Source organism: Zonotrichia leucophrys, chromosome 10, assembly GCF_028769735.1.
Source record: "Zonotrichia leucophrys gambelii isolate GWCS_2022_RI chromosome 10, RI_Zleu_2.0, whole genome shotgun sequence".
NCBI classification, from domain to species: domain Eukaryota; kingdom Metazoa; phylum Chordata; class Aves; order Passeriformes; family Passerellidae; genus Zonotrichia; species Zonotrichia leucophrys.
This window is the reverse complement of record NC_088180.1, coordinates 3,246,762-3,262,088: the sequence shown is the minus strand read 5'-3', so window position 1 is coordinate 3,262,088 and position 15,327 is coordinate 3,246,762. Positions and strand designations below refer to the sequence as shown.

At 54.6% G+C, this 15,327-nt stretch overlaps 1 protein-coding gene across 1 annotated transcript; it reads right to left on the bottom strand.

Annotated features, from left to right (window-relative positions):
* Nucleotides 1–225: 225 nt before the first annotated feature.
* On the bottom strand, nucleotides 226–11,556 carry LOXL1 (lysyl oxidase like 1). The gene is made up of 7 exons (XM_064721844.1): nucleotides 10,357–11,556; nucleotides 6,764–6,872; nucleotides 3,879–4,016; nucleotides 2,611–2,767; nucleotides 1,718–1,813; nucleotides 1,247–1,362; nucleotides 226–343 (listed from the first exon to the last, which is right to left on the bottom strand). Exons 1-7 carry the CDS (start codon nucleotides 11,477–11,479, stop codon nucleotides 337–339), a joined length of 1,746 nt encoding a protein of 581 aa, XP_064577914.1. The 5' UTR covers nucleotides 11,480–11,556; the 3' UTR covers nucleotides 226–336.
* Between the last annotated feature and the right edge of the window lie 3,771 nt (nucleotides 11,557–15,327).

The following is a 15,327-nucleotide window of genomic DNA, read 5'->3' as shown; positions in this document are numbered from 1 at the left end:
TCCAGCAGGAAAACAGAAAAAAAAAAATCCCTATAAAAATGTATGGGATTTCCCTCGCCAAAATTCCCAGAACTGTTTCTTACCCCCACTTGGGGACATTCCCAGAAATTCCCAAGGATTTGTAGGATCACGAGGATTTTTGGGGTCCCTGCTTTGATTCCAGCCTTGGATTCCCCCGGGAATGTCGGGAAAATTTGGGATAAAAACGATTCCCAAGAGTCCTCGTGGCTTCCCCGCTTTTTATTGGGAAAAGGGGAAACTTTGGGAACGCAGCGGAGCCACCTCGGGAACTTCCCGGGAAAGGGGACGGGTGACACTCCTGGGGTTCCGCTGCCGTCAGGATCTGCAGGGAAAACGGGAAAATCCCAGAAAATTCCGTGCGGAAGGAGGAAAAAACCTGACCCCAAATGAGCAAAACCCATAAAATTCCATGGGAAAGGAGGAAATTCCCAATGGCCACCCCAAATTCCAAGGAAAAGAAGCACAATCCCAATTCCCAAATAAACCATCCCAAAAAACCTCCCATTCAAAAAAATCCCTATTCCAAAAATCTCCATCCCCCAAAAATGGGGATTTTTTGGGGATTGGGATTTTTTGCGATGGGGGAATTTTGGGGATTTGGGTATTTTGGGGATGGGGGTTTTTTGGGGATTTGGGTTTTTTTGGGATGGGGGATTTTTAGGATGGAGTTTTTTTGGGATGGGGTTTTATTGGGCTCAAGATTTTTTGGGATGGTTTTTTGTTTTGTGATGAGTTTTCTTTTTTGGAATTGGGATTTTTCTTTCAGGGTTTTTTTTGGGATGGGGATTTTTTGGGATGTTTTTTTGGGATGGGGTTTTTTGGGGTGGGTTTTTTTTGGGATGGGGTCTTTTTTTGTAATTGGGGTTTTTTTCAGGTTGGGGTTTTTTTGAATTGGGTTTTATTTGGGATGGGGGATTTTTAGGATGGGGATTTTTTGGTATTGGATGTTTTTGGGATCAAGATTTTTTTTATTTGGGTTTTTTGGGCTTGGGGTTTTTTTTGGGGGGGGGGATCAGGGGTTTTTGGGATTGGGGTTTATTTCGGGATGAGATTTTTTGGGAAGTTTTTTTTTGGGCATCGGGGGTTTTTTTAATAGGGTTTTTTTGGCTTGGGTTTTTTTAGGATCAGGGTTTTTTGGGATTTTTTTTTTTTTTTTTGGGATGGGGTTTTTTTGGGATGGGTTTTTTTTTGGGATGGGTTTTATTTGGGATCAGGAATTCCTTACTGGGCGATGCGGCAGTTGGAGGCGGACACGAAGCGCCCGGTGTAGTGGATGTGGCAGCGCACAACGTTGTTGGTGAAATCCGACTCCAGCACCAAATATTTGGGATTGACCTGGACCTGGGATAGGGGAAAATTCCCGGAAAAGGATCCCAAAAATCAGCAGGGAAAAAAAAAAAAAAAAACATGGAAATTCAGGCTGGAATGGAGGAAAGGGAAAGAAATCCCAAAAGGAAAAAGGAGAATTAGGGGATATCCCAAAATAGGGAAAGGGAAGGGGAAAAAATGCCAAAAATTAACAGGGAAAAGGAAACTAAAAAAAAAATCCCAAAACAGGGAAAAGGAAAGGAAAAAAATCCCCACAATAACCTGGGAAAGCCCACAATAACCTGGGAAAGGGGAAAATCCCAATCTGGGCCGGAATTGGGATTTTCCACCCCAAAAATGTCCCCAAATGTCCCCAGATGTCCCCAACCTTGAGGATGTAGTTCCCTGGGGGGACGTCGGTGATGTCGATCCACTGGCAGTCGATGTCGGCGTTGTAGGTGTCATAGCAGCCTGGGCTGAGCCCCTGTGGGGGGAAAATGGGGTGAGAAATGGGGAAATTGGGCAAAAATGGGGAGAAAAGGGAGAAAAAGGGAAAAAAATGAAAAAAAAATGGAGGAAAAAAGGTTAAAAATTGGGGAATTGGAGGAGAAAAATGGGGGGAAAACAGGACTCTGAGTGTCATAACAGTGTGGGCTGAGCCCCTCGGTGGGAAATGGGGGAAGAAATGGGGAAATTGGGCAAAATGGGAAAAAATGGGGGGGGGGAATGGGAAAAAATGACGAAAAAAGGGAGAAAAAAGGTTAAAAAATGGGCGAAAAAGGACATAAAAAGAAGGATCAAAAGGGATCCCTCGGGTGTTGTAACAGCCCAAGGAGAGATCCTGCAGGGGAGAAATGTGGGGAGAAATGGGGAAATTGGGCAAAAATGGGGAAATGAGGAAAAATGGTGAAAAAGGGGGGGAAAAAAGGTGTAAAAATGGGGGAAAATGGGGGAGGAAAGGGAACTCCTTTGTTCTCTCAGTGTCACCTGGGTGTGGGCATAGTGCCACAAATGGGGACCAAAGGGACCAAAAGGGACAAAAAAGGGACAAAAAATGGAGAAAAGGGGACAAAAAAGGGACAAAAGGGACAAAAAGTGACAGAAGTGACAAAGGATGCTGTCCCCAGGTGTCACCTGGGTGTGGGCAGTGCAGACACAGCGCCACAAATGGGGACAAAAGGGACCAAAAGGGACAAAAAAGGGAGGAGAACGGGAGATGAAAGGGACTAAAAGGGACCGAAAGTGACAGAAGTGGCAAAGGCCATTGTCCCCTGGTGTCACCTGGGTGTGGGCGGTGCAGGCATAGCGCTTGAGGTGGCCGAAGTCGCAGGTGGTGTCCTCCAGGCAGAAGCTGGCCTTGTGTCCCTCGGCCACCCGGCGGCCCGAGGTGACATCCAGCAGGTCATAGTGGCTGAACTCCGCCATGCTGTGGTAGTGCCTGGGGACAGGGGGACACCGTGGGGACACTCAGGGGACACTTTGGGACACTCTGGGGAGGGTCAGGGGACAGTGGGGACACTTAGGGGGACAATCATGGGGACAGTCAGGGGACAAGGTGTGGGATAAATCAGGGGACATTTAGGGGACATTCAAGGGGACACTCAAGGGAGCACCCAGGGGACATTCAGAGGAATAGTCAGGGGACACTCTGGGGACATTCAGGTGACATCCAGCAGGGCATAGTGGCTGAACTCTGCCATGCTGTGGTAGTGCCTGGGGACACCAGGGGGACACTTTGGGGACATTCAGAGGACATTCAGGGCAATGGGGCAATCATGAGGATAGCAGGGGACACTCAGGGGACATCCAGCAGGGCATAGTGGCTGAATGCTGCCATGCTGTGGTAGTGCCTGGGGACATGGGGACACCATGGGGACAGGCTGGGGACACTCAGGGGACAGTCAGGGGACAGCAGGGGACAGTCAAGAGACAGTGGGCACAATCAGGGGACATTGAGGGGACTCCGCCATGCTGTGGTAGTACCTGGGGATGGGCTGGGGAGCCCTGGGGACACTCAGTGGTGGCAGCTGTGCCACTGCCACCATCAGGAATGGCGGCTTTGGGGACAAAGAGGTGAAGGAAGACCCCTAAACGAAGCCACCAAATGGGGAAACGCCACCAAAGTGCCACCAAATCCCTTGGACCTACTAGCAGGGGGTGGGCAGAGGCTGGGGACAGCTGGGGACATTCACTGGTGGCAGTTGTGTCACTCCCACTGACACGTTGGCTTTGGGACAAAGAGATGAAGGAAGACCCCAAAACAAAGCCACCAAATGGGGAAAGGCCACCAAAGTGCCACCAAAGCCCCTAGACCTGCCACCCAGGGCTGGGCTGAGGTTGGGGACATCTGGGGACACTCAGTGGTGGCAGCTGTGCCACTGCCACCATCACGGTGGCTTTGGGGATGAAGAGCTCACGGAAGGTGACACCGCACTGCAGCATCCCAAAACAAAGCCACCAAACGGGGAAATGCCACCAAAGCGCCACCAAAGCCCTTGGAGCAGCCCCTGGGCTGGGTGCCGGTGTTGGGGACACCTGGGGACACTCACTGGTGGCAGCTGTGCCACTGCCAGCGGTGGCGGGGCTGGCTGGGCAGGAAGTCGGCCGTGCCCTGGTTCTTGACGCGCTGCGGGAAGCGCAGCAGCACCCGCACGTCGTAGTCGGTGGCCTCGGCCGCGTACGCCGTGCTGGGGACGGGGACACGGGGACAGGGACAGTGGTGGCACTGCTGGCACCGCCCTGGCCCCTCCCTTCAGGGGGAATTCCCGTTTTTGCATGGAATTCCCTCCGGTGGGAAAGGAACGGATAGAGGGAGGAAATTCTGGGCTTGTTCCCGGTGCCTTTTCCTTTTCCTTTTCCTTTTCCTTTTCCTTTTCCTTTTCCTTTTCCTTTTCCTTTTCCTTTCTTCTTCCCTTCCCTTCCTTCCTTTCCCTTCCCTTTTCCTTTTCCTTCCCTTCCTTCCCTTCCCTTCCTTCCCTTCCCTTCCCTTTCCCTTCCCTTCCCTTCCCTTCCCTTCCTTCCCTTCCTTCCTTCCCCTTCCCTTCCCTTCCCTTCCCCCTTCCCTTCTCCCCCTTCCCTTCCTCTTCCCTTCCCCATTTCCTTCCCCTTTCCCCCTTTCTTCTCCCCCTTTTTCCCCCCCTTTTTTCCCCTTTTTCCCTTCCCCTTCCCTCCCCTCCACCCTTCACTTCCCTTTCCCTTTTTCCCCTTTTTCCCTTCCCTTTTCCCTTTCTCCCATCCTTCCCTCTCCCCTTTTCCCCTTCCCTCCTCCTCCCTCTCCCCCATCGGCCCCTCCCCCTTCTCCACCCCCCAACCCGACCCTCGCTCCCTCCCCCGGGGTATCCCCACCTCCCCCTCATCCCAGAATTCCCTCTGTCTCCATCTCCCCTCATCCCAGGATTCCCCCTCTCCCCCTCATTCCAGTTCCTCTTTCACCCCACTTTTCCCTCATCCCAGGATTCCCTCCGTCCCCATCTCCCCTCCCTTCACCCCCATCTCCCCCCATCCCCTCCTTCCCAAAATTTCCCCATTTCCTGCTCACCCCAGCCCCCCTTCCCCCCCCTTTCTGCTTTCCTCCCCACATCCCCCCAAACCCAGAGCGCTCCCATTCCCAGGAATCCTCCCTCTCCCATTCCCAGGAATTCTCTCCCATTCCCAGAATCCTTTCTGGCATTCCCGGGAATTTTTTCTCTCCCATTCTCAGAATCCCATCCTGCATTCCCAGGATCCCATCTCTCCCATGTCCCACGTCCCATTCCTGGATCCCATGCCCGTGTCCCATTCCCATATCCTATTTCCCATTCCTGGATCCCATGTCCCATTCCCAGACGTCCCATTTTTACCTGTCTCCACCAATCCAGCTCTCCATTCCCGGATCCTGTGTCCCATTCCCGGATCCCGTGTCCCATTCCCATATCCCATGTCCTGTTCCCAGATCCCATTTTCCATTCCTAGATCCTGTGTCCCATTCCCATATTCCATTTGTCATTCCCATATCCCATGTCCCATTTCCATATCCTGTGTTGCATTCCCAGATCCCGTGTCCCATATCCCGTTCCCATATCCCATGTCCCATTCCTGTATCCCATGTCTCTCCCATATCTCATGTCCCATTCCTGTTGTCCCATTCCCATGTCCTATATCTTATATCCTGTATCCCATATCCCGTGTCCCATATCCCATGTTTGGTATCCCATGTCCCATTTCCCATCTCTCCTGTCTCCCCTGTGTCCTGTATCCTATACCCCATATCCTGTATCCCATATCCCTCTATCCCGTGTCCCATATCCCCTGTCCCGTGTCCCATATTCCATTTCCCACATCCCGTGTCCCATGTCCCGTTCCCATATCCCATATCCCATTGTCCCATGTCCCGTGTCCCGTATCTAGTGTCCCATTTCCATATCCTGTGTTGCATTCCCACATCCCGTGTCCCATGTCCCGTTCCCATATCCCATATCCCATATCCCATATCCCATATCCCATATCCCATATCCCATGTCCCGTGTCCCGTGTCCCGTATCTCATGTCCCATCTCCCCTGTGTCCCATGTCCCTGTGCGTCCATGTGTCGGGGTGTCCCCAGTGTCCCTGTGTATCTGTGTATCCGTGTGTCCCTAACGTGTCCGTCTGTCCATTGGTGTGTCCGTCTGTCCGTCGGTGTGTCTGTCAGTGTCCCCAGTGTGTCGGTGTGTCCCTAACGTGTCTGTCTGTCTGTCAGTGTGTCCATCTGTCCATCGGTGTGTCTGTCAGAGTCCCTGGTGTGTCCGTGTGTCCCTAACGTGTCTGTCTGTCCCTAACGTGTCCGTCTGTCCGTCGGTGTGTCTGTCAGTGTCCCCGGTGTGTCCGTGTGTCCATTGGTGTGTCCGTCTGTCTGTCGGTGTGTCTGTCAGTGTCCCTAGTGTGTCCGTGTGTCCCTAATGTGCCTGTCAGTGTCCGTCGGTGTGTCCGTCTGTCCGTCGGTGTGTCTGTCAGTGTCCCCGTGTGGTCCCTGAATGTCCCGTGTCCTACGTGTCCGTCTGTCTGTCGGTGTGTCCGTGTGTCCCCGGTGTGTCCGTGTGTCCCTAACGTGTCCGTCTGTCCGTCGGTGTGTCCGTCAGTGTCCCCGGTGTGTCTGTCAGTGTCCCCGGTGTGTCCGTCGGTGTGTCCGTGTGTCCCCGGTGTGTCCCCGGTGTATCCGTCTGTCCGTCGGTGTGTCTGTCAGTGTCCCCGGTGTGTCCGTGTGTCCCTAACGTGTCTGTCTGTCCGTCGGTGTGTCCATCGGTGTCCCCGGTGTCCCCGGTGTGTCCGTCTGTCCATCGGTGTGTCTGTCAGTGTCCCCGGTGTGTCTGTCAGTGTCCCCGGTGTGTCCGTCGGTGTGTCCGTGTGTCCCTGGTGTGTCCGTCTGTCTGTCAGTGTCCCCGGTGTGTCCCCGGTGTGTCCCCGCGGGTGAGCGGCACCTGGCCAGGCAGCGCTCCTCGGCGGCGCAGCGCAGCGAGTACAGGTGAGCTCTCTGCACGTACGTGGAGGCCTGGACGTAGTTGGGGTCCGGGACCAGGTCCGGGAGCCCTGCGGGAAACGGGATCGGGATTGGGAACAGGGATTGGGGAAAACCGGGATCAGATCTGAGACCTGCTGGGAAATGGGATTTTTCCCCATTTCCCCCTATTTTTTTCCCACATTTTTCCCCATTCCCCCCCATTTTTCACCCCACTTCCCCCCATTTTTCCCTGTTTTTCCCCAGTTTTCCCCAGTTTTTTCCCATTTCCCCCATTTTTTGCCCCATTTCCCCCCGTTTTTCCCTGGAAAGGAGAACAATGCCTCCTTGTTTCTGGGCCTGCCTTCCCGGGAGGGATCACGTCATTCCTTTGGAGCTCATTTCCTGCCCCATTCCCGCTGATGTAATTCCCGGGGGTACCCAAAAAAACGGGGAGAGCTCAGAAAAAATTTCTCCCCCATCCCTTAAAAAAATTCCTAACAAAAAAACCCCATGGAAAACCACCTCGGGCCGGCCAAGGAAAAGTTTTCCATCCTTTCAGAATTTTTTTCCCTCCCTGCTGTTGTTTATTCCAAGGAATTCTTGGAAGCCCCGGAGCGAAATCCGACTCCGGGACCAACGGGGAGTTTTATGGGATTTGGATTTTCCCCTTTCCCGCTGGATTCTGCCCTGGGATGGCCCCGTTGTTTTTATAGGATCTCACTCTTCCTTTTTGGGGTCAAACCTTTGGAATTCACAGGATGTCGGGATCCCCACTTCTGGAATTGTCCCCATTCCACCCCAAATTCCAGGGGGTTTTTGCTGAGGCTTCCCAAAAATCCAGGGAAAATCGACCCCGGATCGGTACCATCCCATTGGGAAAAGGTTTTTGGTTTTCCCACCCGGCCCCTCGGCCACCCTGGGAGTTGCCAGAGGAGATTTCCATCCATTCCCGGGGAAAATCGGGATCGTGGGCCCTGTTTGTGCAGGTGTATGGGATCAGCAGGAAAATCCCACAGGGAGAATCCCATGGATAAGTGGGAGTGGGGGAGGCTGGAAATGGAGGGAGTGGAAATGGGGACGGCCGGAGAGACCAAGGGGATTCCAGCTTCCCATCCCATCAATCCCATCCCATTCCCAATCCTAATTCCAATTCCATTCACAATCCCAATCCCATCCCATCAATCCCAATCCCATCCCAAACTCAATTCCAATCTCATCCATCCCATTCCATCAATCCCATCCCATCAATCCCAAATGTATCCCGTCCCCTCCCAATCCTATCAATCCCAATCCCTCCTCCATCCCCACAGAATCCCAGGATTCCCAGCCCCAGAGCCACCCCAATCCCAAATCTGATCCCACCACAGGGAGACTTTCCTGGGAATTCCGACAGCTCCCGGCCCATCTGGGGGTGACACCAAACTCCCCCTTGGTGGGACCCAAATCGACAGCGCCCCATGGAATTCCCAAATCCCTCTTTCCTTCCAAACTCAACCATGGGGACCCAATCCATGGGGGCAGGGGGAAAAGCCCTCCTGGAAATGGGATCCAGCTTGGGATCAGGGTTGGAAAAACCACTAGGGATGGGATCCAGGTTGGAATCAGGATGAGGAACTGCTGGAGATGAGATCAGGATCAGGATTGGGATGAAGAACCCCAAGAAGTGGGATCTGGGCAGGGATTGGGGTCTGGAAGTTTTGGAGATGGGATCTGGGTTGGGCTCGGGTGAGGGAACTGCTGGAGATGGGATTGGGGTTGGGATTAGGAAGAAGAAATCCCTGGAGATGGGATCGGAGATCAGGAAGCCCCCAGAGATGGGATCCAGGTGGGGATTGGGATGAGGAAACTCCTGGAGATGAGATCTGGGTTGGGATTGGGGTCAGGAAGGGAGATGGGATCAGGGTTGGGATCAGGATGAAGAAGCCCCCTGGAAAAGGAATCGGGTTTGGGATCTGGGTAGAGAAAACTTTTGGAATCTGGATCCCATTCCCCACCCCCAGGAGCTGCTCCCGTCCCTCCCACCTCTGGATCAGGCCTGGAATTTTCCCAGCCCCTGTTCCCAGATTTCCCCAGGCCCCCATTCCCTCCGAAACCCCGAGAATTCCCCGCTGGAAGCAGCGGGATCGGATTCCTTCCCTCATTAACCCCGGCCGGGGGCCGGCAATGCCGAACATTCCTGGCAGATCCGGCCGGGATTAGGAGGCTCCCGAGGAGCTTTGGCCGTGGAATTAATCATTAATAATTAATAATTAACAATTAACACCGGATCCGGCGCCAGCCATCGTTTGCTCCAATTAGGATCCCCGGGAGGTGACAGGGAGGTGACAACATTCCCAAAACACCGCGAGTGACCCGGGATATGAGGGGATCAGCTGGATTCCTGTGAAATTTCTCCAGGAAAAGGGGGAAGCTCCAGGAATTTGGGTGTCCAGAATTCCCTGCTGGAGCCACCGGCACCTCGCAGGATCCTGGAAGGACACGGACGCTGCCAAGGGGGAATTTGGCCGGGATCTTTCCCAGGGAATTTGGCCGGAATTTTTGCTGGGTCATCGGCAGGGCAGCTGTCCTCGAGTGTCCCTCCAGAGCCTTGGGAATTCTGGCATTCCCTGAATGTGTTCCTAAATCCCTCCCATCCTTCACCTCCCGTGCCCCAATCCCAGCTTCTCTGCAATCCCAAAAATCCCCATTCCCGAGTTTTTCCTGCAGCGTTCCCCCCCTGTTTGTGTAGGGCAGGGCTGGGCCCTTCCCACCACCCCAAATCCTCCGGGATGGCTTTTCCCAGAAAACTGGGATGGGGCTGGGCAGGGCACGGGGTCAGGCTGGGATGGGATTCCCAAGGGATGGGCTGGGAGTGGCTCTGAGGGCTTGGAAACTCTTGGAAAGTTCAGCCCAAATCCATGGGATTTTATCGGGATGGGGAGGGAGCGACCCCTGAGTGACCCCGGAGTGACAGGAGCACGGATCTGTCTGTCATTCCCAAAAATCTGGGAATGGAGCATGTCCTGGTTGGATAACCAGGATCCAGCCCTGTCCCATCCCAAATAACCCATGGAAAAATGGGATAAACACCCCATGGATAACTGGGAACTAGCCCTGTCCCATTCCAAATATCCCATGGATAACCAAGATCCAGCCCTGTCCCATCCCAAATATCCCATGGAAAAATGGGATAAACAGTCCACAGGTAACCGGGATCCAGAACTGTCCCATCACAGATATCCCATGGATAACCATGGGATCCACAGGATCCAGCCCTGTCCCATCCCATGGAAAACCCAATGGGATAAACACCCCATGAATAACCAGAATCCAGCCCCATTCCATCCCAAATATCCCATGGAAAAATGGGCTCCAGCATGGAGTTACCTGGGACAGACCCCAGGAATGCCCTAGGACACAGCACAACCCCATCCCACAAATTTGGGGTGCCCTGGGACACAGCACAGCCTTATCCCAAAATTATGGGATGACCCTGATTACGGCCCAGCCCCATCCCATTCCCAGCCCCGTTCCCATCATTCCCAAACTCCAATCCCGGGAATTCCGCCCGTCCCAAGGAAGCCCCAAACTCACCTCTGGCCCCAAAGCTGGGCCTGTAGACGCTGCCCACGCTGAGCCGCGCTTGGCTGTCGGGCACGGCCTGAGGAATTTCGGGAATGAAGGGCTCGGGATGAGCGACCCCAAAGGATTCGGGCGCCCGGAACGGCGGCTGCGCCTCGTGGGGCGGGAACTGCGCCCCAAATCCCAGATTTTCCATGGATCCCGTCCCGGTCTGCGCCTCGGCGCCGCCGTCGTGGTAGAGGCTGTGCGAGTAGCGGCGATCCAGCGGCACTCCCGCCGCTCCGAACGGCGGCGGCTCCTCCCCGAAACCCTCGGGGAGCGCGCGGGGCTGCAGCGGGAACGCCGCCCCGGTCCCTGTCCCCAACCCTGTCCCCAGCCCTGTCCCCATCCCTGTCCCCAACCCTGTCCCCATGGGTGTCCCCATTCCTGTCCCCATAGGTGTCCCCATCCCCGTTCCCATTCCTGTCCCCATAGATGTCCCCATCCCCGTTCCCATTCCTGTCCCCATAGGTGTCCCCATCCCCGTCCCCATTCCTGTCCCCATAGGTGTCCCCATCCCCGTCCCCATCCCTGTCCCCGCCGCCACCGCGCTCCGCGACGCGGGGACACCCTCGGGGCGCTCCCCGTGCGGTGCCACCCCCGCGGCGACAAAGGGCGGCTGTCCCGCCACCCCCGCGGCGACGAAGGGCGGCTGTCCCGCCGAGGCGAAGGCGAACGACGACACGGCCACCCCCGAGGCTGTCGCCTGCCGCCCGCGCGCCGCTTGTCGCCGCTGTCCCCCCGCGCCGCCGTCGCCCAGCGCTCCGTCCCGCCAGTTGGGCGGCACCTGGCCGAACCCGAAGGGATGTCGCGCTTGTCCCCGCACTGTCCCCGAGGCGGGCGCCTGGCGGCGGACGCTGCCCGCTGTCCCCGCTGTCCCCGCTGTGCCCGCGGTGCCCGCGGTGCCCGCCAGCCACAGGCGGCTGCCCGGGGGCCGCTCCTGCCCGGCGGGCACGAACTCGGCGCCGCTGTTGAGCAGGCTGTAGAGCCGCCCGTTGTTCTCCCACTGGATCAGCTGCCGCCACGGCTCCTGCGCCGCCGCCAGCAGCAGCAGCGCGGCCCAGAGCGCCCCGCGCCGCCACAGCCCCGCCGCCATCGCCGCCCCACGGCCCCGAGTGGCTGCGCCGCTGCTGCTGCTGCTGCTGGCACCGCTGGTGGCACCGCTGGTGGCACCGCTGGTGGTGGCACCGCTGGTGGCACCGCTGGTGGTGGCACCCCCGGCCGGGGCAGCGCCGCTCGGGCCCGTCCCGCTCAGAGCGCGCCGGGAGCGCCTCCGCCTCTGCCTCCTCCTCCTCCTTTCCTTCTCCTCCTCCTCTTTTTCCTTCTCCTCCTCCTCCTCCTCTTTTTCCTTCTTTTCCTCCTCCTTTTCTTCCTTCTCCTTCTCTTTCTCCTATTTCTCCTTCTCCTTTTCCAAGCCTTGGTCCCTCCACTTCCTTCTCCTCTCCTCCTCCTTTTCCTTCTCCTCCTCCTCTTTTTCCTCCTCCTCCTCCTCCTTTTCCTTCTCCTCCTTTTCCAAGCCTTCCTCCCTTCTCCTCCTCCTCCTCCGACCCCGCCTCCTCCTCTTCTTTCCCCCCCTCCTCCTCCTTCTCCTTTTCCAAACTTTCCTCCCTCTCCCTCCTCTTTTTCTTTCTCCTCCTTCTTCTCCTTTCCCAAACCTTCCTCGTCCTCCTCCTCTTTTCCCTTTTCCTCCTCTGCCTTTTCCTCTTCTTTTTCCTTCTCCCCCCTTTTCCGAGCCTTCCTCCCTCTCCCGCCTCCTCCTCCGGGAGGAATTCTGCTGGAATTCGCGGGATTCGCTCCAAGGCTTCGCTCCCAGAGCGGTTCCCGCACTCCGGAAGTGCATCCAGGCGGGGGAAAAAACTTGGAATTTCCACTTTTCCCCACTTTTTGTGACTCCCGGAGTGAATTTTGGGTGGAATTCCTCGGGATTCAGTCCCGGGAAGCGCCTCCGGAGCGGGTCCTACCCTCCGGGAGAAGGCGGGAATTACATCCAGGCGGGATAAAAAAAGTGGAATTTCCCTTTTCCCGCTTTTTGAACCCTTCAAGGATCCCTTTTCCCGCCCGATTCCCACCATTTCCCGATTTTCCCTGGAAAAGCCCCTTCCCAAAGGAAAACCCTGCCCAAAAATGGGATTTTCTCCCAGATTTTGTCTCTTCGGGGCCATTTGGAGTTTTCCTCCTGGATATTAAATCCTGAATTATGGCAGAGAACGCCTGGAATTAATCGGGAATTTGGCTGGAACCTCCTTCTTTTTTTTTTTTGGGATGTTGAATAGAAAACGGGATTGGAGGAGGGAATCCCCAAATCCCAAATCTCGTGGCTGGTGGGACCCCAAACCCCTCTGCATCTCCCAAAAATTCCAGGGGTTTTCCCCTCTGGGAATGCCGGAGTTGATGGAGCAGGGCGGGATGGAACTCCGGGACAATTCCAAATTCCTAAACCCAAAATCCCAGATCCCAAATACCCAATTCTCAAATCCCAATCCCCAAACCCCAGATCCCAAATCCCTGTTTCCAAACCCCAAATCCCCAGTCCCAAACCCCAGATCCCAAACTCCAAACCCCAAATCCCAAACTCCAAACCCCAAATCCCAGATCCTGGATTCCAGATCCTAAACACTAAACCCCAAATCCCAAACCACAGCTCTCAAATGCCAGATCCCAAATCCCAAACCCTGGATCCCAAATGCCAGATCCCAAATCCCCAGATCCTAAATCCCGGATCCCAAACTCCAAATCCCAAACCTCCGATCCCAAATCCCAAACCCTGAATCCTGGATCCCAAATCTAGAACCCCAAACCCTGGATCCCAAATCCTCAATCTCAAATCCCAAACCCCAAATCCTGGATCCCAAATCCCAAACCCCGAACCCTGGATCCCAAATCCCGGATCCCAAATCCCAAATTCCGAGCCCTGGATCCCAAGTCTCAAACCCCAAACCCTGGATCCCAAATCCCAGATCCCAAATCCCCGGATCCCAAATCCCAAACCCCGAACGCCGCGGGTGTCACGGGCGGTGTCGCCGCCAGGGGGCGCCATCAGCCCGCGCTGGAGCGGCCAATCCCGGAAAAACCCGGGAATTTTTGGGATCGGGATTTCTCGGGATAGCAGGACCAGGGAATCCCAAACTCCCGGCTGGAATTGGGGAATCGCCTCCTTCCCGACATTCCAGCAGGAATTCCCCACTTTCCAGAATGTTCTAGGGATCCGGAAGGTTCTGATCCCAACACTGGGGCAGGAGAAATGCCCAGATGCGGGGGGTGGAGAGGATTCCCAAAGGATTCTCCAGTCTCAAATCCCTAAACCCCAAATCCTCAATCCAAATCTGAAACCCCAAATCCTCAAGTCCTCAAATCCTTAAATCCCCAATCTGAAATCTGAAATCTCAAACCCCAAATCCCAAATCCTCACATCCCCAATTCCAGATCCCCAATTCCACGTCCTTAAATCCTCAATCCCCAATCCACAGTCCCAAATCTGAAATCCCAAATCCCCAATCTCAAATCCCAAATCCCCAACCTGAAATCCCAAATCTCAAACTCCAAATCTCCAAATCCCCAAGACCTGTCCAACATTTGCACCAAACAAATCCCATTGTCCAGGGGCTCCAGAAGATCCCAATCCCGTGGGAATTCCCATCCTTTCCCCCCACAGGTAATGGGAATGAATTCCTTGGACATTCCCAAACCTGGATATTCTGGGAAGACTGGAATTCCCTCCTGCTGGAATCAGGGCTGAGATGACTCCAAATCCATGGGATTCTCCCCCCAAAATTGGGAATTTTGGCAGGAAAATGATCCAGGATGGGATTTTTTGGTTTTTTGGAGCTCCCAAATCCTGAATTCCAGAGCATCCCCAAATTCCCAACCCCAGCCAGAGGAAATCTGGAGCAGCTCCGGGTTTTCTGAAGCTGCAGAGTCAGGTCCAGGTAATTCTAGATTTAAAATTCCAGGAGAAGCAGGAATGGGGAAAAGGTGGGAAACTGAACTGACCTTCCAACCAAAAGAGCAAAGGGAACGGGAGAAAACAAAAAATCAGGATTGGTTTGGGAATTAGAGCTGGAGGGGATCCCAGTAAATCCTGGATGAGCCTGGGAAAATGTGGGGGAAAATTCTCTGCAGGAATTCATTCTGGGGATAAAATTTCCAGTTTTTCCATGGAAAATTCCAAGGAATTCCAATAAAAATTGAGGTGGGAGGGTGAGGGAGGGAAATCATGGAATGGGAATAGAATAATCCCCATTTTCCCATTGTCTTCCATGGAATTCCCATGGGAAAAGCTCCACCCGGATGGGAATCCTTGGATTCTCCAAGGTTCAGCTTTTCCCAGATTTTCTCCCTGGATCCCGGAAGGATTTTTTGGGAAGTGCTCCCACTCCAACCATTTTTGAAGGATTTTTTGTCCACCTGAGGCCGAACTGAAATTCCCTGGATTCACCTTGGGATGGAAGATGGGAAAAACAGGATATGGGATCAGCCAGAATTCCTTTGGATGTCCCACTGGGGTTTCTCCTCTTCCCATAACCATTCTATGGATTTCATTCCTGGATCTGCATTTCTGTTCTTCCCATAAATCCCTGTCCTGATATTCCCCCAAATCCCTGTCCTGGTATCCCTGTGGATTTTCGGGATGAGAACATGGAATTCACTTTCCAGGATGTCCCCATTGTAGCAAGGTGGGAATTTCAGGAGATTCCCAATGGGTATTCCAACCCTTCCCAGGCCTGACATCACCTTGGGAAGACCATTCCTACAAATCCCTGGAGTCCGGGGAGCCCTGTTGTGAGGTGGATGGAGATTCCCAGATGGATTCTGGGGTTGGAGTGAATCCCTCCCATGCTGAGATCCTGCCCCATCCATCCATGGATCCATCCATCCATCCATCCAGGGATCTATCCATCCATCCATCCATCCATCCATCCATCCCTCCATCCATCCATCCATCCA